Here is a 24412-nt window from a genome sequence, read left to right as displayed (position 1 = left end):
ACCTATCCTTCCTAAGGATATTTGTCCCACATTAAGAGCAGACAGGGCGCTTAACCCCTTCAGTGCCAGCCTCCTAGCCCCTGAAGACAAAAAGGCACTTGCCTGCAGTCTGGTCGTCCAGGTAGGACGACGACTTACAAAGCTACTTCTCATACGTTTTTTTACCAGGGCAACAACATGTTGGCAAAATGCAGTGAAGCCTCCTCCACAAGTTCCTAACTGCTTTAAAGCCACCACTGCCCTGCTGAAGAGACCAACGTGGAGTACGGCTACACCCAGCACATAAGGGAAGATCAGAGCAAGCTTGCTCAGATTTCCAAAATAAAAAACTCTTGATAGAAGAATCATTAACAGACACCTAAATATTCACCACCTCCTTGCACCTAAGGCAAAGAGAATGACTGGGGTGTGTGGGAAGGGAAGTGATATTTAACAGCTCTGCTGTGGTGCTTTTTGCCTCCTCCTGCTGGCCTGGAGTGATATTCCCAACAGTATTTGATGATGATCCGTGGACTCACCGTGTCATTAGAAAGGAACACTATTTCATATAAAAAAATAGCCATAAATATGTGAGTTCCCATACTTTTTATACACTGCAGCAGCTACAGTGACAAGTTATCGGAAACGCCTTGAGGGGAAATCCATTTTTACAGTACAATATCCCTTTAATAAGGTTCAGCCCAGTTTAATTTATTCCACATGCAGAGAAATGTATAATTACATAAGAACTTTTAAAATCTGTTAAAATCTGTTTTTAATAATGATGGCCGCTTCTCGAATAGTAATATTTACAGACTTTGTTTTTTTAAATAAATTCTCTAAGCATTAACGTTGCTTGTGAGTCAGTTTGAAATCATTGTGCAGCGCCCTGAATGCAGCCCACATGGCTAGTTCTGGTAAAACATAGCAAATTGGTGAGCTTGCTTTCTTTGCACTGATATTTTTATTTTTCCCACTAGCACTTCGAGATTTGTATGACTCAATGGACAAAACATCTTCCAGTATCCCTCCAATTATCCTCCTTCAGTTTTTACACATGGCATTTCCCCAGTTTGCAGAGAAAGGTGAACAAGGGCAGTATCTTCAGCAGGTAAATAATTTTACTCTGGCGGGAAAGTAATTTGCTTTTAACAACTAAAGGTATATAGCGCTGCTTGGTACAGCTACAAGGTCACTGATGATTAATACAAAATAAAAGGAACAATCTGCAGTCTCTAAATATCCTTATCTAGCAATAAGTGTGCTACAGAATACGCTTAGTTCACAAGGGGGAATCAATAAGTCATTTAGGCAACGTCAAACACGAATCTTGATTGGAGCAGCTTTGAGCTTAGAGACATGTTGTACGTCTCCTTGGGTTGAGGGAGTTTAGTAAAAAATAGGGCAAATGCACATCCACGATTCAAGTGTAGGTTTATTATATAATACAATCTTGCTATAGTTGCACTAAAATAATAGTAAAAGCAGTCACATCAGATGTACTATGCTCTCATTGAGGCAGGCTCTGTGGCAGTCCTTGGTGTGTCTTTTTGCTTTTATATTTTTTGTTAACTTTGTATGTCCAGTGACCTGTTCAGGACTATTTGTTTTGTATCCACTCAAAGTAGAAAATTAACAGATGAGTTGAAATTTTGTTTGTAGACAGGCAAAAGCATAACAGCAGTCAAAAAAAAATGTTTTGCTCTGTTATACATTGTAATATTTTAATATATATATATATATACAGGTAGCCCTCAGTTTACGCCGGGGTTTGGTTCCAGAACGAATGGTTGTAAATTGAAACGTTGTAAATTGAAACGTTGTAAATTGAAACGTTGTAAATTGAAACCCAGTTTATAATGTAAGTCAATGGGAACTGAGGGAGATAGGTTCCAGGCCCCTCTCAAAATTGTCATAAGTAACACCTAATACATTATTTTAAAAGCTTTGAAATGAAGACTTTAAATGCTAGACAGCATTATAAACCTAATAAAATAATCACACAACACAGAATATATAATTAAACTAAGTTAAATGAACAAAAACATTTGCTAAACAGCATTATAAACCTAATAAAATAATTACACAACACAGACTTCACTTGCATTTTTCTGCAAACAGTTCTTTCTATGCATTCCAATCTGGACTGAGTTATAGACAGGAAGATCTTGTTCCTTTGAAATCTGCTCGATAGCTCAGGTCTGGTAAAAACTGATTAATTTCAGCTTGCTTGGCTTTGCTGCAACAAAAGCGGACAGCTCCACATACTGGCTATTTTAATAAATGCACTGCTTCTCAATGCTTTTCAATAGCAGTCACATGACTTGAAAAAAAGGTTGTTATTCTGAAACGATGTAAATTGAACCGTTGTAAAACGAGGGCCACCTGTGTGTGTGTGTGTGTGTATATATATATATATATATATATATATATATATCATGTAGAAAAGGGCACTCTCAGGATTTGTACATAAGCCCAATTTTTACTTTATTATTAGTATCAACAAAACATGGTCGACGTTTCGGTCCTCATTCAGGCGTTCACCAGGACATTTATAATCTGAAATCGGCTATGCAGCGAGACTCCCAGTCAGAAAAAAGGCGTGTACATACATACATTGGGCTTATGTACAAATCCTGAGAGTGCCCTTTTCTACATGGATTCATATACTACTCACCTTTTGAGGATTGCACCCAGGTTCATCAGACACCACCCAGGTTGGAGTGCTGGGCCACAGGCATATATATATATATATATATATATATATATATTTCATGTAATTGGCAAGAGTCCATGAGCTAGTGACGTATGGGATATACAATCCTACCAGGAGGGGCAAAGTTTCCCAAACCTCAAAATGCCTATAAATACACCCCTCACCACACCCACAATTCAGTTTTACAAACTTTGCCTCCTATGGAGGTGGTGAAGTAAGTTTGTGCTAAGATTTCTAAGTTGACATGCGCTTCTCAGCATTGTTGAAGCCAGATTCCTCTCAGAGTACAGAGAATGTCAGAGGGATGTGAAGGGAGAATGCAATGGTTTTCCTCACGGGAGATCTATTTTATAGGTTCTCTGTTATCGGTCGTAGAGATTCATCTCCTACCTCCCTTTTCAGATCGACGATATACTCTCATATACCATTACCTCTACTGATAGCCAAACCAGTACTGAAACAGTTATCTGCTATATGTGGATGGGTGTCTTTTTGGTAAGTATGTTTTTTATTACTTAAGACACCCCAGCTATGGTTTGGCACTTTATGCATTTATATAAAGTTCTAAATATATGTATTGTACTTATATTTGCCATGAGACAGGTTCATGTATTTCCTTGTGCAGACTGTCCGTTTCATATTTGGGGAAAATAAACATTTTAAGAAATATTTTTTCTTACCTGGGATTTAGTCTTTTTCAGATTGACTGACTATATTTTTCTTGCAAATTGCGGGCAGTACTAGGCCCGCGGGTTCGCCAAATGCTAGACTTTATTGCGTCATTCTTGGCACGAGACTTTTTTGTCTCGAAAGTACGTCCGTTGACGCAAGTTCGTCATTTCCGGCGTTGTAGTTGACGCCGAGTCCTTACACAGGGTTGCGTCGTTGGTGACGCAAGTGTGTCATTTCTGGATGTTGTTGGCGCCAAATAATTTTTCAGTCACGTTGTGCGTCATACTTGCGCCAAATTTTTCATTAATTTATTACCCCATTGCTATTTGCCTTTTTTCTATGTCAGAGGGCTATGCTATTTGCATTTTTTACCATTCCTGAAACTGTCATATAAGGAAATTGATCATTTTGCTTTATATGTTGTTTTTTCTTTTACATTTTGCAAGATGTCACAATCTGATCCTGTCTCAGAAGTATCTGTTGGAACTTTGCTGCCTGACATCGGTTCTACCAAAGCTAAGTGCATTTGTTGTAAGATTGTGAAAATTATATCTCCGAATTTCATTTGTAATAGTTGTCATGATAAACTTTTAAATGCAGACAATATATCCATCAGTAATAGTACATTGCTGGTTGCAGTTCCTTCCATTTATAATGTACATGATATACCTATAAATTTTAAAGAATTTGTTACTGATTCTATTCAGAAGGCTTTGTCTGCATTTCCACCTTCTAATAAACGTAAAAGGTCTTTTAAAACTTCTCAAAAAATTGTATCCTTTACCAGCAATTTCTATAGAGTTTTGGGAAAAGATCCCCAAGGTTGATGGGGCTATTTCTACTATTGCTAAATGTACCACTATTCCTATGGAAGATAGTACTTCTTTTAAAGATCCTTTAGGTAGGAAACTTGAATCTTATCTAAGGAAAGCCTATTTATATTCAGGTCATCTTCTCAGGCCTGCAATTTCTTTGGCTGATGTTGCGGCTGCATCAACTTTTTGGATGGAGAATTTAGCGCAACAAGAATTGGATCCTGACATGTCTAGCATTGTTCGCTTACTGCAACATGCTAATCATTTTATTTGTGATGCCATTTTTTATATCAAAATTGATGTTAGATCCATGTCTTTAGTTATTTTAGCTAGAAGAGCTTTGTGGCTTAAATCTTGGAATGCTGATATGAGATCTAAGTCTAGATTACTATCTCTTTCTTTCCAAGGTAATAATTTATTTGGTTCTCAGTTGGATTCTATTATTTCAACTGTTACTGGGGAAAAGGGAGTTTTCTTCTGTTATGTGTGATCAGTCCACGGGTCATCATTACTTCTGGGATATAACTCCTCCCCAACAGGAAATGCAAGAGGATTCACCCAGCAGAGCTGCATATAGCTCCTCCCCTCTACGTCAGTCCCAGTCATTCTCTTGCACCCAACGACTAGATAGGATGTGTGAGAGGACTATGGTGATTATACTTAGTTTTTATGACTTCAATCAAAAGTTTGTTATTTTAAAATAGCACCGGAGCGTGTTATTACTTCTCTGGCAGAGTTTGAGGAAGAATCTGTCAGTTTTTTACTATGATTTTAACCGGAGTAGTTAAGATCATATTGCTGTTCTCGGCCATCTGAGGGAGGTAAAGGCTTCAGATCAGGGGACAGCGGGCAGAGGAATCTGCATTGAGGTATGTAGCAGTTTTTATTTTCTGAATGGAATTGATGAGAAAATCCTGCCATACCGTTAAAATGACATGTATGTATACACTTCAGTATTCTGGGGATGGTATTTCACCGGAACTACTCTGTTAAAGGTCACTAATCCTTTTTAATAACTATTTATCATGTTAAACGTTTTTGCTGGAATGTAGAATCGTTTACATTGCTGAGGTACTGTGTGAATAAATATTTGGGCATTATTTTCCACTTGGCAGTTTTTTTGCTTTATTTGTGACAGTTTCGTTTCTCTTCACTGCTGTGTGGGAGAGGGAGGGGCCGTTTTGGCGCTCTTTGCTACGCATCAAAAAATACCAGTCAGTTACTTTTATTTTTCCTGCATGATCCGGTTCATCTCTGATAGATCTCAGGGGTCTTCAAACTTCTTTGAAGGGAGGTAAATTCTCTCAGCAGAGCTGTGAGAATTCTTATAGTGACTGTGAATAAAAACGTTGCTTTGTATTTTTTATGTCAAATTTAATTATTGTTATTTTACTAATGGGAACAAACCTTTGCTAAAAGTTTTGTTGTTTTAAAGTTTGATGCTATAACTGTTTTTCAGTTCACTATTTCAACTGTCATTTAATCGTTAATACCTCTTTGAGGCACAGTACGTTTTTTGCTAAAAAAGATTATAACCAAGTTGTAAGTTTTTTGCTAGTGTGTTAAACATGTCTGACTCAGAGGAAGATATCTGTGTCATTTGTTCCAATGCCAAGGTGGAGCCCAATAGAAATTTATGTACTAACTGTATTGATGCTACTTTAAATAAAAGTCAATCTGTACAATGTGAACAAATTTCACCAAACAGCGAGGGGAGAGTTATGCCGACTAACTCGCCTCACGCGGCAGTACCTGCATCTCCCGCCCGGGAGGTGCGTGATATTTTGGCGCCTAGTACATCTGGGCGGCCATTACAGATAACATTACAAGATATGGCTACTGTTATGACTGAAGTTTTGTCTAAATTACCAGAATTAAGAGGCAAGCGTGATCACTCTGGGGTGAGAACAGAGTGCGCTGACAATGCTAGGGCCATGTCTGATACTGCGTCACAGCTCGCAGAGCATGAGGACGGAGAGCTTCATTCTGTGGGTGACGGTTCTGATCCAAACAGATTGGACTCAGATATTTCAAATTTTAAATTTAAATTGGAGAACCTCCGTGTATTACTAGGGGAGGTCTTAGCAGCTCTCAACGATTGTAACACCGTTGCAATACCAGAGAAACTGTGTAGGTTGGATAAATACTTTGCGGTACCGGCGAGTACTGACGTTTTTCCTATACCTAAGAGACTAACTGAAATTGTTACTAAGGAGTGGGATAGACCCGGTGTGCCGTTCTCACCCCCTCCAATATTTAGAAAGATGTTTCCAATAGACGCCACCACTCGGGACTTATGGCAAACGGTCCCCAAGGTGGAGGGAGCAGTTTCTACTTTAGCTAAGCGTACCACTATCCCGGTGGAGGATAGCTGTGCTTTCTCAGATCCAATGGATAAAAAATTAGAGGGTTACCTTAAGAAAATGTTTGTTCAACAAGGTTTTATATTACAACCCCTTGCATGTATCGCGCCGATTACGGCTGCGGCAGCATTTTGGATTGAGTCGCTTGAAGAGAACCTTAGTTCATCTACGCTAGACGACATTACGGACAGGCTTAGAGTCCTTAAACTAGCTAATTCCTTCATTTCGGAGGCCGTAGTACATTTAACCAAACTTACGGCTAAGAACTCAGGATTCGCCATACAGGCACGTAGGGCGCTGTGGCTAAAATCCTGGTCAGCTGATGTTACTTCTAAGTCCAAATTACTTAATATACCTTTCAAGGGGCAGTCTTTATTTGGGCCCGGATTGAAAGAGATTATCGCTGACATTACAGGAGGTAAGGGCCACGCCCTACCTCAAGACAAAGCCAAAGCTAAGGCTAGACAGTCTAATTTTCGTCCCTTTCGGAACTTTAAAACAGGAGCAGCATCAACCTCCACTGCACCAAAACAGGAAGGAGCTGTTGCTCGTTACAGGCAAGGCTGGAAGCCTAACCAGTCCTGGAACAAGAGCAAGCAGGCCAGGAAACCTGCTGCTGCCCCAAAGACAGCATGAACCGAGAGCCCCCGATCCGGGACCGGATCTAGTGGGGGGCAGACTCTCTCTCTTCGCCCAGGCCTGGGCAAGAGATGTTCAGGATCCCTGGGCTCTAGAGATCATATCGCAGGGATACCTTCTAGACTTCAAATTATCTCCCCCAAGAGGGAGATTTCATCTGTCAAGGTTGTCAACAAACCAGATAAAGAAAGAAGCGTTTCTACGCTGTGTACAAGATCTGTTATTAATGGGAGTGATCCATCCGGTTCCGCGGTCGGAACAAGGACAAGGGTTCTACTCAAACCTGTTTGTGGTTCCCAAAAAAGAGGGAACTTTCAGGCCAATCTTAGATTTAAAGACTCTAAACAAATTCCTAAGAGTTCCATCGTTCAAAATGGAAACTATTCGGACAATCTTACCCATGATCCAAGAGGGTCAGTACATGACCACAGTGGATTTAAAGGATGCTTACCTTCACATACCGATCCACAAAGATCATCACCGGTATCTAAGGTTTGCCTTCTTAGACAGGCACTACCAGTTTGTAGCTCTTCCATTCGGATTGGCTACGGCTCCAAGAATCTTCACAAAGGTTCTGGGTGCCCTTCTAGCGGTACTAAGACCGCGAGGGATTTCGGTAGCTCCGTACCTAGACGACATTCTAATTCAAGCTTCAAGCTTTCAAACTGCCAAGTCTCATACAGAGTTAGTTCTGGCATTTCTAAGGTCGCATGGATGGAAAGTGAACGAAAAGAAGAGTTCTCTCTTTCCTCTCACAAGAGTTCCATTCTTGGGGACTCTTATAGATTCTGTAGAAATGAAGATTTACCTGACAGAAGACAGGTTAACAAAGCTTCAAAATGCATGCCGCGTCCTTCATTCCATTCAACACCCGTCAGTAGCTCAATGCATGGAGGTGATCGGCTTAATGGTAGCGGCAATGGACATAGTACCTTTTGCACGCCTACACCTCAGACCGCTGCAATTATGCATGCTAAGTCAGTGGAATGGGGATTACTCAGATTTGTCCCCTACTCTGAATCTGAATCAAGAGACCAGAAATTCTCTTCTATGGTGGCTTTATCGGCCACACCTGTCCAGGGGGATGCCATTCAGCAGGCCAGACTGGACAATTGTAACAACAGACGCCAGCCTACTAGGTTGGGGCGCTGTCTGGAATTCTCTGAAGACTCAGGGACTATGGAATCAGGAGGAGAGTCTCCTTCCAATAAACATTCTGGAATTGAGAGCAGTGCTCAATGCCCTTCTGGCTTGGCCCCAGTTAACAACTCGGGGGTTCATCAGGTTTCAGTCGGACAACATCACGACTGTAGCTTACATCAACCATCAGGGAGGGACAAGAAGCTCCCTAGCAATGATGGAAGTATCAAAGATAATTCGCTGGGCAGAGTCTCACTCTTGCCACCTGTCAGCAATCCACATCCCGGGAGTGGAGAACTGGGAGGCGGATTTCTTGAGTCGCCAGACTTTTCATCCGGGGGAGTGGGAACTTCATCCGGAGGTCTTTGCCCAAATACTTCGACGTTGGGGCAAACCAGAGATAGATCTCATGGCGTCTCGCCAGAACGCCAAACTTCCTCGCTACGGGTCCAGATCCAGGGATCCGGGAGCAGTTCTGATAGATGCTTTGACAGCACCTTGGAACTTCAGGATGGCTTATGTGTTTCCACCCTTCCCGCTGCTTCCTCGATTGATTGCCAAAATCAAACAGGAGAGAGCATCAGTAATTCTAATAGCACCTGCATGGCCACGCAGGACTTGGTATGCAGATCTAGTGGACATGTCATCCTGTCCGCCTTGGTCTCTACCTCTAAGACAGGACCTTCTGATACAGGGTCCATTCAAACATCAAAATCTAACTTCTCTGAAGCTGACTGCTTGGAAATTGAACGCTTGATTTTATCAAAACGTGGTTTTTCTGAGTCGGTTATTGATACCCTAATTCAGGCTAGGAAGCCTGTTACCAGAAGGATTTACCATAAAATATGGCGGAAATACCTATACTGGTGCGAATCCAAAGGTTACTCCTGGAGTAAGGTTAGGATCGCTAGGATACTGTCTTTTCTACAAGAAGGTTTAGAAAAGGGTTTATCAGCTAGTTCATTAAAGGGACAGATTTCAGCTCTGTCCATCTTGTTACACAGACGTCTGTCAGAAAATCCAGACGTCCAGTCCTTTTGTCAGGCTTTAGCTAGGATCAAGCCTGTGTTTAAAGCTGTTGCTCCACCATGGAGTTTAAACTTAGTTCTTAACGTTTTACAGGGTGTTCCGTTTGAACCCCTTCATTCCATTGATATAAAAATGTTATCTTGGAAAGTTCTGTTTTTAATGGCTATTTCCTCGGCTCGAAGAGTCTCTGAGTTATCAGCCTTACATTGTGATTCCCCTTATCTGATTTTTCACTCAGACAAGGTAGTTCTGCGTACTAAACCTGGGTTCTTACCTAAGGTAGTCACTAACAGGAACATCAATCAAGAGATTGTTGTCCCATCCTTGTGTCCAAATCCTTCTTCAAAGAAGGAACGTCTTTTACACAATCTGGATGTAGTTCGTGCCCTCAAGTTCTACTTGCAGGCAACTAAAGATTTTCGCCAAACTTCTTCCTTGTTTGTCGTTTACTCTGGACAGAGGAGAGGTCAAAAAGCTTCTGCTACCTCTCTCTCTTTTTGGCTTCGTAGCATAATACGTTTAGCCTATGAGACTGCTGGACAGCAGCCTCCTGAAAGAATTACAGCTCACTCCACTAGAGCTGTGGCTTCCACTTGGGCCTTTAAGAATGAGGCCTCTGTTGAACAGATTTGCAAGGCTGCAACTTGGTCTTCACTTCATACTTTTTCCAAATTTTACAAATTTGACACTTTTGCTTCTTCGGAGGCTATTTTTGGGAGAAAGGTTCTTCAGGCAGTGGTTCCTTCTGTATAATGAGCCTGCCTTTCCCTCCCGTCATCCGTGTACTTTTGCTTTGGTATTGGTATCCCAGAAGTAATGATGACCCGTGGACTGATCACACATAACAGAAGAAAACATAATTTATGCTTACCTGATAAATTCCTTTCTTCTGTTGTGTGATCAGTCCACGGCCCGCCCTGTTTTTAAGGCAGGTAAATATCTTTTAAATTATACTCCAGTCACCACTTCACCCTTGGTTACTCCTTTCTCGTTGATTCTTGGTCGAATGACTGGGACTGACGTAGAGGGGAGGAGCTATATGCAGCTCTGCTGGGTGAATCCTCTTGCATTTCCTGTTGGGGAGGAGTTATATCCCAGAAGTAATGATGACCCGTGGACTGATCACACAACAGAAGAAAGGAATTTATCAGGTAAGCATAAATTATGTTTTTCCAGCAAATCCAGTAAAAGCTCAGGCTTTCCTGAAGTGTGTTTCAGACCTGGAGCCTTCAGGGGTAATCATGCCAGTTCCTTTTCAGGAACAAGGTCTGGGGTTTTATTCAAATCTATTCATTGTCCCAAAGAAGGAAAATTCATTCAGACCAGTTCTGGATCTGAAAATTTTGAATCATTATGTAAGAGTACAAACTTTCAAGATGGTGACTATAAGGACTGTTCTGCCTTTTGTTCAGCAAGGACATTATATGTCTACAATAGACTTGCAGGATGCATACCTTCATATTCCGATTCATCCAGAACATTATCAGTTCCTGAGATTCTCTTTTCTAGACAAGCATTACCGATTTGTTGCTCTTCCATTTGGCCTAGCAACAGCTCCAAGAATCTTTTCAAAGGTTCTAGGTGCCCTAATCTCTGTAATCAGAGAACAGGGTAATGCGGTGTTTCTTTATTTGGACGATATCTTGGTACTAACTTAGTCTTTACGTTCTGCAGAATCTCACACTAATCAACTAGTGTTGTTTCTTCAAAAACATGGTTGGAGGATCAATTTACCAAAAAGTTTCTTGATTCCTCAGACAAGGGTCACCTTTTTAGGTTTCCAGATAGATTCAGTGTCCATGACTCTGTGTCTAACGGACAAAAGACGTTTGAAATTGGTTGCAGCCTGTCGGCACCTTCAGTCTGTCATTCCCTTCAGTGGCTATGTGCATGGAAGTTTTAGGCCTCATGACTGCAGCATCGGACGCAATTCCTTTTGCTTGTTTTCACATGAGACCTCTCCAGCTGTGTATGCTGAATCAGTGGTGCAGGGATTATACAAAGATATCACAATTAATATCCTTAAATCCCAATGTTCGACACTCTCTGACGTGGTGGTTAAATCACCAGCGTTTAGTTCAAGGGGCTTCCTTTGTTCGGCTGTGATCACTACAGATGCAAGTCTTTCAGGTTGGGGAGCTGTTTGGGGATCTCTGACAGCACAAGGGGTTTGGAAATCTCAAGAGGCGAGATTACCAATCAATATTTTAGAACTCCGTGCAATTCTCAGAGCTCTTCAGTTTTGGCCTCTGTTGAAGAGAACCATTCATTTGCTATCAGACAGACAATATCACAACCGTGGCATATGTCAATCATCAGGGTGGGACTCAGTCCACAAGCTATGAAAGAAGTATCTCGGATATCCAGTTGCCAACCTTGGCCACTTCCATTAAGGCAGGACCTTCTATCTCAAGGTCTGTTTTTCCATCAGGATCTCAAATAATTAAATATGAAGGTATGGAAATTGAACGCTTAGTGCTAAGTCATAGAAGTTTCTCTGACTCAGTGATTAATACTATGTTGCAAGCTTGTAAATCTGTTTCTAGAAAGATTTATTATCGAGTTTGGAAGACTTACATTTCATGGTGGTGTTCTCATAAATTCTCTTGGCATTCTTTTAGAATTCCTAGAATTTTACAGTTTCTTCAGGATGGTTTGGATAAGGGTTTGTCTGCAAGTTCCTTGAAGGGACAGATCTCTGCTCTTTGTTTTATTTCACAGAAAGATTGCTAAACTTCCTGATATTCACTGTTTTGTACTGGCTTTAGTTCGTATTAAGCCTGTCATTAAATCAATTTCTCCTCCTTGGAGTCTTAATTTGGTTTTGAAGGCATTACAGGATCCTCCATTTGAGCCTATGCATTCTTTGGACATTAAACTTCTTTCTTGGAAAGTGTTGTTCCTTTTGGCTATCTCTTCTGCTAGAAGGGTTTCTGAGCTATCTGCTCTTTCTTGTGAATCTCCTTTTCTGATTTTTCATCAGGATAAGGCGGTTTTACGGACTTCATTTAAATTTTTACCTAATGTGAATTCTAACAACATTAGTAGAGAAATTGTTGTCCCTTCCTTGTGTCCTAATCCTAAGAATTCTTTGGAAAGATCCTTACATTCTTTGGATGTGGTGAGAGCTTAGAAATATTATGTTGAAGCTACTAAAGATTTCAGGAAGACTTCTAGTCTATTTGTTATATTTTCTGGTCCTAGGAATGGTCAGAAGGCTTCTGCTATTTCCTTGGCTTCTTGGTTAAAGCTTTTGATTCATCAAGCTTATTTTGAGTTAGGTCAGGCCCCGCCTCAGAGAATTACAGCTCATTCTACGAGATCAGTTTCCACTTCGTGGGCTTTTAAGAATGAAGCTTCAGTTGATCAGATTTGCAAAGCGGCAACTTAGTCCTCTTTGCATACATTTACTAAATTCTACTGTTTTTATGTATTTGCTTCTTCAGAAGCAGTTTTTGGTAGAGAAGTTCTTCAGGCAGCTGTTTGTTTGATTCTTCTGCTGATGTTTTAAGTTTTTCTTGTCATTAAAGAATAAACTTATAATTTGGGTTGTGGATTATTTTTTTCAGCGGAAAATGGCTGTTTTTTTATTTTGGCCCTCCCTCTCTAGTGACTCTTGCGTGGAGTTCCACATCTTGGGTATTGATATCCCATACGTCACTAGCTCATGGACTCTTGCCAATTACATGAAAGAAAACATAATTTATGTAAGAATTTACCTGATAAATTAATTTCTTTCATATTGGCAAGAGTCCATGAGGCCCACCCTTTTTTTGGTGTTTATGATTTTTTGTATAAAGCACAATTATTTCCAAATTCCTTTGTTGATGCTTTTTACTCCTTACTTTGTCACCCCACTGCTTGGCTATTCGTTAAACTGAATTGTGGGTGTGGTGAGGGGTGTGTTTATAGGCATTTTGAGGTTTGGGAAACTTTGCCCCTCCTGGTAGGATTGTATAACCCATACGTCACTAGCTCATGGACTCTTGCCAATATATATATATATATATATATATATATATATATATATATATATATATATATATATATATATAATATAGAGAGAGAGATAAAAATCTGAGATTAAAATCCTCCATGTCTCAAAAGTAAATCAATATAAATTTTTGCATAGAAAATTAGCACATCTAGGCAAGTTCCCCGCTTGCGTTTCTACAGTAACACTCCACATACACTGTTACCAATGTACATGAGGATTCTGGGTAAAATATGCAAAATCTCAGGGGTTTTGCTTCAAATACTGTTTTAACACAGCGATCCCTTAACTGGATTATTGCAACAACACAAAAATCACTCACTAGACAAGCCTGTTTCGTTCTTTTGGAACTCGTCAGTAGGAGATAGATTTCTGGTTGTTGCATTGGTAAAGCTACTTTTCAGGGTTAAATCAAAATTCATTAAAATTATGGGGGAGATAAAAAATCTGAGATTAAAATCTTTTGAGACATGGAGGATTTTAATCTATGTCTGATGAAGGGGCGCATTCCCCCGAAACGTCGCTAAATAAACAACTTTGTTTTCTATTATCAAGACCAGAGAGTGCTGTCTTTTTATATATATATATATATATATATATATATATATATATATATATATATATATATATATATATATATATATATATATATATATATACACACACACACACACTGTACATATACAGGAGATGCAGAACATTGTTTTTTAAAGTGCTTATTAGTTGTTGCGTTTCCGGTCTATGACCCTAGAGGTAAGGGTAATTGAGTCTTAAAAAGTCCTGTGTTTTAAATAAAGTAATTCTGTTCAGCGGAACAAAACATTTGAGTCAATAGCAATATATTAAGCTATTTTTAATTCTTAAAATAAACATAAACATTTTTCACAGACCAATAAGGTTGTTGACAGTTAGGAATAACTCCAGTAAAAAATAAAAAGGTATTTAAATCTAATATAAAGTATAGACATGTACTGTATTTATGATTTATGCTGGGGTGTGTGTGCTCTTTCTCTTCTCACTCTTCTTCTCTTTTTTTGTTTTTTCTTCTTCAAGGACGCCAATGAGTGTTGGGTGCAAGTAATGAGGGTGTTGCAGCAGAAGCTAGAACCAATAGAAGGTGATGCTGACATGGAGGTAAGGGTAGCTATATTTAGCTCATTTGTTTGTTCACTTTTATTGTTTCAACTCATGCACTAGTCTGCTGGGGACACGACTGTTGCTTATAATAATAATAATAATAATACCCTTTCTCAGCAGATTAAGCCAAGTGATTAGTGCTTTCTAAGTTGAAACAATATGAAAATGATTCACATAGTCATGCAGACCACAGTGACCGAATCTCATCCCTGCAGAAAGGGGCACTGGATTGTATGGGATCGGTGCTGCTACATAATTTGGCTTCCCCTTGCAGCTAATAGTGTTGGTTGCATCCTTCTATTGCATTTGTAAATCTTATGTCACTTCGCAGTGCTACAACAGTATCACACATTTTCTAAGATAGAGGCTTTGGCTCATACCTAGGCAATAAGACGTAACCAGAAGTTTTAGAATTCTAGCAAGTATAGCTGTGACTTTATGTAGAGGACACTTGTGTGTTACTGTGATGTTCCTTGACTTATACTATTTTTAGACAGATTCTGGAGCAGCTGCAACTGCCGCAAAGAAGAAAAGTTTCATTGACCAGTTTTTTGGAATTGAATTTGATACAAAGTATCCTTTTTTTTATGCCATACAAATTTACTGTACTGATGACCTTCCTAGTTGCATTATGAAATATATATTACCATATGAACTATTGCAAAACTAAAAATAAGCTGTCAAACATTACCCCTCGTCTTCTATAAATTCACTACTGGGATTTGTAATACAATATACACGTTTGATGGTTTAAAAATACTATATGATGCCCCTATAAAATCCAATAAATGAGTCTAGTGGAAACCTCAAAAATGTTGCTGCTATAAAAACATTGGACATCAGATTTTAGCCCTTGTATCCGTATTTATGTTGCACTGACAACCTCAGTAAACTACCAACATTGCCCCCACATAAAATCTAGTCTCCCCAACCCCCTTGACCTTCTATTCAAAGGTCTTCATCTGCCTTTTTGTAGTATGTTACGAATGCAAAAAGAAACTTACTCTTTTTAATTTAAATAGATTTAATTTACTTTATTTAGGGACTGTTTTAAGGAAATCCAACGGTGAGAACAGGGATTATATTTTTAATTTTTGTGTTGGAATAAAGTTTTTCATACCTACAGATCATGTGACTATCCAGCAATAGAGCTGTAGGGATGATCAGCAAGCGAGCAATCTCTCCCTAGGGACAAGAGTTATTCTCAAAAAGTATAAGGTATCTGTGATAAGCTTTTTTTATTGCTTTTCGTATTTTTCTTAATGCTTTTATGTGTCTCTCTCTATCATCTATCTCTATCATATCTCCATCATATAATAAAATATATCTAGATGCACTCAGCTTGACACAGGTGTTTGGAATAGTAAGGTAGTACATTTGCTGTGGTAAACAACTCAGTGACAGGATTGCCGTTTGGAGGACAGTGACCCAAAAGCACCCTCACCATATTCTTGTAATTATGCTACTGTTCCTTAATAATAAACAAAGTATGAAATGCACTGAATCTGAAGAGGAGGAGGCAACTAAAAGCAAAGAAAATCATCTTCAACTTAGCTGTTTCATTAACCAGGAAGTGAAATATCTGTTTACTGGACTAAAATTGGTAAGGATGTTTATATTTTGTTATAGCGGTATTAAAGTATTTTTCCTTGTTACATCTAAAAAAGTGTATTTTTTAATGTCTCTAATTTTTGAATACAGTATATATATTTTTAATTATAAATGATTTAACTGAATAAAATGGTTTTGCTTTGAAGTTGATAGAGATGTGTCCAAGTGTACCAACAGATCTGTGTAATCAGTGAGGAATCTATAGGGATGCGTTATGCACAAACATCCATTTCTTGTTTGTTTCAAAATCAGTGTAACCTTTAGTGTGTGAAGGACACCAGTGTGTTTCTCTTATACACATTCCTCTTTCTCAAGTGATCCTTCCTCATTGTTAGTATTCCTAGATGGTTTGACCTTTGCCCATAAGCCTGTAGTGCTGTTTGGAGGCTGTTATGGAACCTATAGTGCGTCTCAGACTTGATTTATTTACAATACACTCCTCTTACAGCAGTAAATATTGCACTCACATAAATAAAATAATCCAAGCAATAAAGTTAGTCCCACTATAGTCGCCTTTACAGGATTACTCGAGTCCCAGGATAGGGTTGCTGCCTCAGCCATGTTTTCATGGGCAGTTATGAGTTGCACATGCTGCAGGGTGTGCAGTGAGGAACATGAATTGTGCCTCTGGACAGCACAAGAATAAATACTCCCTGCACACCCTGTAGCATGTGTAACTCATAACTGTCCAGTAAAACATGGCTGTGGTGGTTGGTCATGTGGGTGCGGTTCCCGACAAATGATTGTCTTGTGTATGGAGCTCATACACAAGGATTTAAGCGTGAGTAATCTTATACTGGTGACTCACAGTGGGGACAGTACAGTACCTGAAGACTAAAAAAATCTCTTGAGTCAGAAGTGCTGTGCTTTTGTTTTGTAGATGTATTTATTTTCCACTGTACATAAGGTGATGGGAATGTCTGAATGTATTTGTTCCATGAACAAGCTAATAATGGGGAACGTGAAATAATAAGTGTGCCATTATTAAATATAAGGGAGAAGGGAAAAACGGGGAGTGGGTCTGTAGGACTGAGTTTATTTTTGAAAGTTCGATTTATCAATCCATGGCAGACAGTGGCGTACATATTCATCCCTGTGAAAGATAAATAGGAGCGCCTATGGCTTAGGTACAGTCAGGGATCGCACTCTGGGTGGGTTATGTACTGAAATTAATTATTTATTATAATATACAAACATTAAACATAATACAAAGATATGGAATTAAAACCTCATAAAAACATATAGCCTAATACAAAGGGTACTACTTAGTTACATCAGTTCCTTATTAAGAATCAATCACATACAAAAATATGCAAAAATATAAGGCAGGGTTTGTATCCTCTATTGCAACAAGGTTATTATACCAAACTGTAGACCTTCACAACAACCAGACACAACGACTGGTCGATGCTAATAAGCACCGTATGTGTCAATACGAATTCACACCATATATGTGTATGTGCGTGAACAAGAGACAGTGACAGTCTATAATTCAGAATATTAAGATATAATAGTCTAATATGTCAGAGTATTAAAAACAGTGATCTAATATGTAAAAGTGGTGATATAAAACGTGTAAAATGGTGTTGTTTTAAAAAATAAATCACGTTGAAAAAGGATCAGAGACTCTGAAAAAAGTTTTAAAAATAAAGTGAGACAAAACCGGTTTGTCAAAAATGTGAATAAGGTAGCAAGGTGATATGTAAAAATACAATGACCAAAATGTGCAATAAGGTGATCAATGTTGTGCAAAAAGGTGCTCCTGTGCTTGACTCCTGATAAACAATAGTGTCTGACTCAAATAGATTGCTAACAATAGACAAATCCAATGTTGACCTGTCAATATAGCTTATGCAATATTAATACATAAAAACATAAAAAAACATATATAAAAAACAAATGACAATTCCTAAAAGTCCTAAAATACTGTCCAGTTAATAGTCCAATATTGTTGGTCCACACTGGTAGGGGACTGGAGGGAGAAAAAAACCCAATTAGCTTTGAATTGTATCCTGATCCAGAGTCCTAATACTTGCTGGATGAATCTGAAATCAAAAACATATTCATCCCTGTCTGCCCGAGCTCTCCTCTGACGGGCAGCAATTCCCTGCCAGAATTTAACATTGCACACGCTCCTTTACGCTTGAAGGGAAAAGTATATTTTGGAGTCTTTGAGGGTTTGTCTGTGTTGTAATTCAAGGAGGCCGAGTTCTTGACACAGTTCTCATTTTTTGTTTGTTTGTTGTTTCTTTATAGCCTTCTGCTTAATGTTTTCTTCCCTGACTACCGCTTTGTTTCGTCCAGAGGGTGAGGGGAGCTATCTCGGGAAGAGCATTATGTGAAAAGTATTCTGTAATAGTTTATTTTATTAAAAGTAGTGGGGGTGGCAGATTAGGAATTAATCTAGCTTCCAAATGAATGGGGTGAAAAGGTGGTCTGGCCAGTTGATAGCCAATGATATAGCATATTTTTGAGAGAATTTTTTTTTTTATTACCCTATTGGGTTTTCTTATTGTTGGGCTATGACTTTAAGTTCTACCCTTTTAAGTTGTATGTTAAGAGATTCAGCATCATTTCGACTTTCCTCTTGAGAAAGCCCGACCGTAGTTCGGGAGAAACGCATTGAGTTCATCCTCATGTGCTTGGACAACCTGTGTGTCATATCCACCTGGAGGATTTCTGACTTTCCATCGTTTTTTACTTGAGTGCTTGGGTTCTTTTGAAAGGTTTTTGTTATGGTAGCCATAAAATAGAGAAATATAACTAAATAGAGCGATACAATGATAAATACCTAGTCCCAAAGCAGGTAATAACGCTGTGTAACCTCATAACATAGCACAGTGAAACACATTACTAATCATATAGCGAGATAAAATATGTGCGTAAACAGAGCAGGGATGTTAAGCTGAGTGTCCGGTTCATAGGCTAATCGTAATGGACCTATTACAGATGGAAAAAAAGAATTGTTCAATAGGAAAATATAATTTTAGAGCACATAAAGCCATTAAAGCAAATAGATCCTCATAAGCCCACTGCAAATAATAAGGGTTATTGCTGCTTAAGATATAACCAATAATAGGTAGCAGTTAGTACATAAACCCTTATAGAAAAAAGACACTGAGCTATTCAATCATAGGCAATAACAAATTCCATAAACAATACGTACTGTGTGTATTTATAACTTAATTGTGCTTTTATTGTACATTTGTCAATCATTCAGTTCTACCGTATTTAGTTGTCCTTTTAAAGGGACTCAAAACCCAAATATTTTCTTTTAAACTTTCTAGTTTACTTCTATTATCATATTTGCTTCAATCTCTTGGTATCCTTTGTTGAAGGAGCAGCTATGGCCTTCTAGGGAGATAGCTGAACACATCTGGTGAGCCAATGAAAAGATGCATTTTTGTGTAGTCACCACCTTGCTCCCAGTAATGCTTTGCTACGCCTAAGCCTACCTAGGTATGCGTTTCAACTAAGGATACCAAGAGAATAAAGCAAATTATATAATAGAAGTAAATTGGAAAATTGTTAAATAATTACATGCTCTGCCTGAATTGTCAAAGAAAAGTTTTGGGTTTCATATCCCTTTAACAGTATTCTCAACTCACAAGATATATATATATTTTTATATACCATAATACACCATATTTGCTAAAAAGAAATGGTGCAGAGTTTGTTTCTCCAAACACCTACAAATCCAGCGCGCACACTATATATATATATATATATATATATATATATATATATATATATATTTTTATTGCTTTGCATTAAAAAATGGCTTAATTATTTATTTATTTTTTACACAGAGCTAGTTAATTTATTGACGTGTGCATAATACTTCATACACCCTCTTATTCAAAATATATGCTTAGCCTAAATCTGACACTAATGTATATTTATTAATTTTAGAGGCTTCAAGAAGATATTACTAAGCATTCTCCAACCCTGCAAAGAGACGCTTTGTATATTAAATCTGTAAGTATAAAGAAATGTGACATCTGACCGCACAAGCTCGTAAGCATGAACGTTTTAGCAAGCAATATATATTGTGCATTATTTTTAAGAACAGTTTGTGCTTTTAATGACTGTCTGGCATTTTACCTCCATGATAGTCAGTTCCTGACTGGTAATGGTATTTTATAAAAACTCACAGGTTAGTTTATCACATCACCTATGCTTTTTAATGTCAAATATTTTTAACATGTCCGTTATGTTTCATATGTAGAGTAAAACATTTGTGCTTTTTATATAGCGAGGAATGATTGCCACAACTGTTTTTTGTCTTCTTTAGTCTAAGATCAGCCGTGCACCCGCCTACCTGACTATTCAGATGGTCCGATTCTTTTATAAAGAGAAGGAGTCTGTGAATGCCAAAGTTCTCAAGGTTTGAAGCCATCCGTATAATTTTTAGTCCCTTTATTTTCTACTTATTTATGTTGCTGTCTCTTAAATTGCTTGGTACACACAATTAAGATAAATCTTTAAAACCCTATGCTGTAAACCTAAAGTAGTTATTTGAATTACTTGGCTTCATAATTCTCCTTATTTGGGGGATATACTACATTTGGAGGCTTGTTCATCTCTAAGATTACGACAAGTTTATATATAATGTTCACTGGATGATTGTGTTCATATTAATAATGTAAAACATATATGAAATGTGCACATGTAATTTATATCCCTACCTTTATGCATAAATATATGTGTAGAGTCTGTAGATTCCTGCCTTGGCATAGGTAATGTGTGTGGCATACGAAGCTGTGGTCTCGTAGATACTGAAATAAGCAGTACCCATGGTGTATCTGTCCACTCAATAACAAGTCAAGGTTTTTACCCCACATTTAAAACTCTGCAATTTAATCATTTCTAGTATTTTGGTTTTGTGTTCAGGGCTGTATGTTTTTAGTAAGGCATTTGTATATAGTAGAAGTTTGAATCTCAATACCTGTCCCCGTGGAGTAAAAGTGAGATAGTTATGATTGAGCTAAGGAACAACCTTAAAGGGGGGGGGGGTCTGACCTGTTAGGGCTTCTTGAGGACTGGAGGTGAGAAACAAGATGATATATGGCTATTTCAATACCAAAACTTTTTAAAAAAAAAATATCCCCCTTCTAACTTTAGCAAATACCAGCTCCTTATTAGTATTGAATAAAAATCTGCTCAGTGCTTGTACTGGCAAACAAGACCGCAGCGCAGCATTTTACTCTGCACTAGCGCTGTAACCATCTTTTATTTTTTATCTATTTATGTTTTATGTGTCGTCTAATATATATGCTTAGGTCCCTTTTTAAAGCTTTGATATTCATAAACATTATTCTTTTGACTAAATAGATGAATAATATTTTGATTTCTGTCCCTAAGGATGTTAAGTTTCCTCTCATGCTGGACATATATGAATTATGTACACCAGCACTTCAAGAACAGATGGTGCCGTACCGGACAAAATTCAAAGCGCTTGAAGATAAAGTGCCAGGCCAGCCAACAAAAGTAAGGAACTGAAATTCCCTTTTTAAAACTTTTATTTAGAGTTTATGGTCGTCAGGACACACAGAGAAACCAGTAAGCGATGTAAAATACGCAGGTGAGGAAGAAAAACAGGTGGTTATGTTACAAGGATTCAAAGCAGTCTCAAGGAATATACAAGAATACGGTTTCAATAAGTCTATCGGTGAAATTAGTTTCATGCCCTGACATTAGAGCATATTTACTTTTCAACTTCCTTAAATTTACCACAATTATAACAAACCGATAATCTCAGGTGTGTTTCCAACCCCACAGACCCATCACTCATAAATGAGAATTATTTGTCTTTCACTCTTTGTCTGCCTGTTGCTTGTCTACCTTGGACCTCAAAGTAGGAGGCCCCTTATGCAGCAAGTGTAGGAGTAACAAGCAAGATAATCGTGTTAATAAACTTGTGACATTTCCCCATCTTTGCTTCAGTCTTACACTAACTGACCTGATATATTAAAGGGAAAGTATACCATAAAATGATTTTTCTCTTTAATGTGTTTCCAGTTGCTTTTTTTACCAGCTGCAGAGTATAACATGTATGAGAACTTGTTTTTTAAGGTTTATTTATATGAACTGGCTGATTTTGTGTTTTGAAGCCACAACCTAATAAAATGGGTTGAGCTTGTAGGTATAATCGGATCTCATTACTTTATCACATTGTGTACATAACATGCTTCTTTATCTTACATCTGTCTGTAAACCAGAGACAAATACTTGGAGAGAACAATGGAAAATTAACATTTTATTATCTAATTTCTTCTTTAACCCGCTGGGAGTGTAATTTCTTCTGCTGGCTGTATTTACACAGTTTATCTATAGCTTGGACCTGAGGCCACTAACTTAAAGTATAGGTGGGGACAGACTAAATCAACTATTTTAAATGCTATATAAGGGTAAAGGAAATACTTATAAACAATTGAATACACTCCAGCAGGTAAAGTGGATCATTGTGAACAAATTAAAGGGGAGACATGTTTTGAGTAAACTGTCCCTTTTATGTTTTAAAGGGACAGTTTACCCCCAAAAAAAATCTCACCTTTAATTTGTTCAGAGTGATATATTTTACCCGCTGTAGTGTATTGAATTGTTTACAAGTAGTTTGTTTACCCTTATTTCGGAATTTGAAATAGCTAATTTAGCCTGTGGTATCCCAACCTATACTGAAAGTTTTTGGACTTAAGTCCAAGTTATTGACAGGCTATGTAAACACAGCCAGCAGAAGAAATTACACTCCCAGTGGGGGGTAGAAGAGATAACTAATCAAATAATTCTTTGGCTTCCGGTAGGCGGAGCTAAGCAGCATATGGGTTCCTGGCATGTTGCACGAAGAGCTTGAAAACGTTCTCGCCCAGGTGTACTGTCCATTGCTGGCATTGACAACACATATCTGTGCCCTAGGACGGTGGTCCAGAGGACCAACCAAGAAGCCAAGCCAGGCCGCAGAGGGCCACCTCGCCTAGGCCGCGACCAGAGGCTAACCAAAGTAAAGTAAAGTGAGGTTGCAGATGCTGCCTCCGCTTACCTCTCACAAGATTTTGCTGCTTAGTCCCGGAAAAAATTAAACGCCAAGGTCTACCTAAGGAGCAAGTGCAAGAGGGTAAACAGCTCAAGGTGCTAAAGGAGTGAAAGGGGAACTTAATCTGCCGGAGGACCAGATTGCTGTGTGTGGAAGGAGCAAGACGTCGGTTATCTACGGACCCCGGCGCAGAGACATGACCGGAGAGTAATCCCTTGTCATGTTTTCCACAGCAGAGGAACAAGACGACAACGCTACCTACGGACATAGGACCGGAGAGTGATCCCTTGTCGTGTTGCCCGCAGTAGAGGAACGAGGCACAGAAGCTGTGCACAGACGGCTCCCATATTCCAAGCAACCGCAAAAATGGTCTCCCTTTGAAATACCCCCTTCACCTTGTGAGACACCCTATGAGACTGTTTCTCGGTTATCATTTGGATATCCTGTACTAAAGACTATTGGCTGAGATTGAAAGACTCACAGAAAGGCACTAGACTAGGTAGCGGTATATAAGCTCTGGTACAAACTATAGTTAGGGCCATTAAAGGCACTCTTGGTGCCAAATGGATTCAGTGACTTTATTACTTATCAGAAGTCAAAAGCTCATTTCATCAACGGCTCATATAAAGGATTATATGCCAATTGTGGAGCTATTTGCATCTTAAGAGCTCAACCAAAAGCTTCTTGCTCTCTTTTCTTGGCATAATAAAGTATTAATCAGTGCTGGACATTAAAGTGAATGTAAAATTTGATGCTAAAGTGCCCGGTTTTTAAAAATTTGATTAAAAACAGGGGCACTTTAATTCATCAAAATTTACATTTCACTCCTGTTGTGAAAAAAAACGTAACTTTTAATCTTGACAGCCGCTCCAGCTTCCTCCGCCTGTCGCAAAGCCTCTTCCTGGGTCTAAAATGAGGAATCCGGCTTCCTCCAATCACAGAGTTGAATCAGACACTGATTACCCCGGGAGGGAAGCCGTGATTGGAGGATGACACATTCAGCATTTCTGACGTCAGAAATGGCTTGCGATGACCGGAGGAAGCTTGAGCAGCTGTCAAGTTTAAAAGGTAAGAATTTTTTCACGAGTGAAATGTAAATTTTGATGAATTAAAGTGCCCCTCTTTTTAATCGAATTTTTAAAAACCTGGGCACTTCTGCATCAAAACTTACATTCACTTTAAATTTGTGGTATAAAAAGCAAAAAATATTGAAGTCATATATTGTTTAGTGTATTAAGAGCCAATGTGACTGATTTTGGTTCTTTAATAGTTTGTAATCTTTAT

The 24412-nt window shown here is 38.6% G+C and overlaps 1 protein-coding gene across 1 annotated transcript in view; it reads left to right on the top strand.

Annotated features, from left to right (window-relative positions):
* Positions 1-24412, top strand: part of USP14 (ubiquitin specific peptidase 14) — a 92173-nt gene that overhangs the window by 32243 nt on the left and 35518 nt on the right. Inside the window, exons 7-13 of the mRNA XM_053714967.1 lie at positions 960-1090; positions 14401-14481; positions 14978-15057; positions 15973-16087; positions 20008-20073; positions 20390-20482; positions 21460-21585. Of these exons, the coding sequence (XP_053570942.1) occupies positions 960-1090; positions 14401-14481; positions 14978-15057; positions 15973-16087; positions 20008-20073; positions 20390-20482; positions 21460-21585 (692 nt within the window). The remainder of the gene's footprint in view (positions 1-959; positions 1091-14400; positions 14482-14977; positions 15058-15972; positions 16088-20007; positions 20074-20389; positions 20483-21459; positions 21586-24412) is intronic.

The sequence above is a fragment of the Bombina bombina genome, chromosome 5 (genome assembly GCF_027579735.1).
Source record: "Bombina bombina isolate aBomBom1 chromosome 5, aBomBom1.pri, whole genome shotgun sequence".
Classification (NCBI taxonomy): Eukaryota; Metazoa; Chordata; class Amphibia; order Anura; family Bombinatoridae; genus Bombina; species Bombina bombina.
Note: the sequence above shows the minus strand (reverse complement) of the source record. Positions and strands in the feature narration are given on the sequence as shown.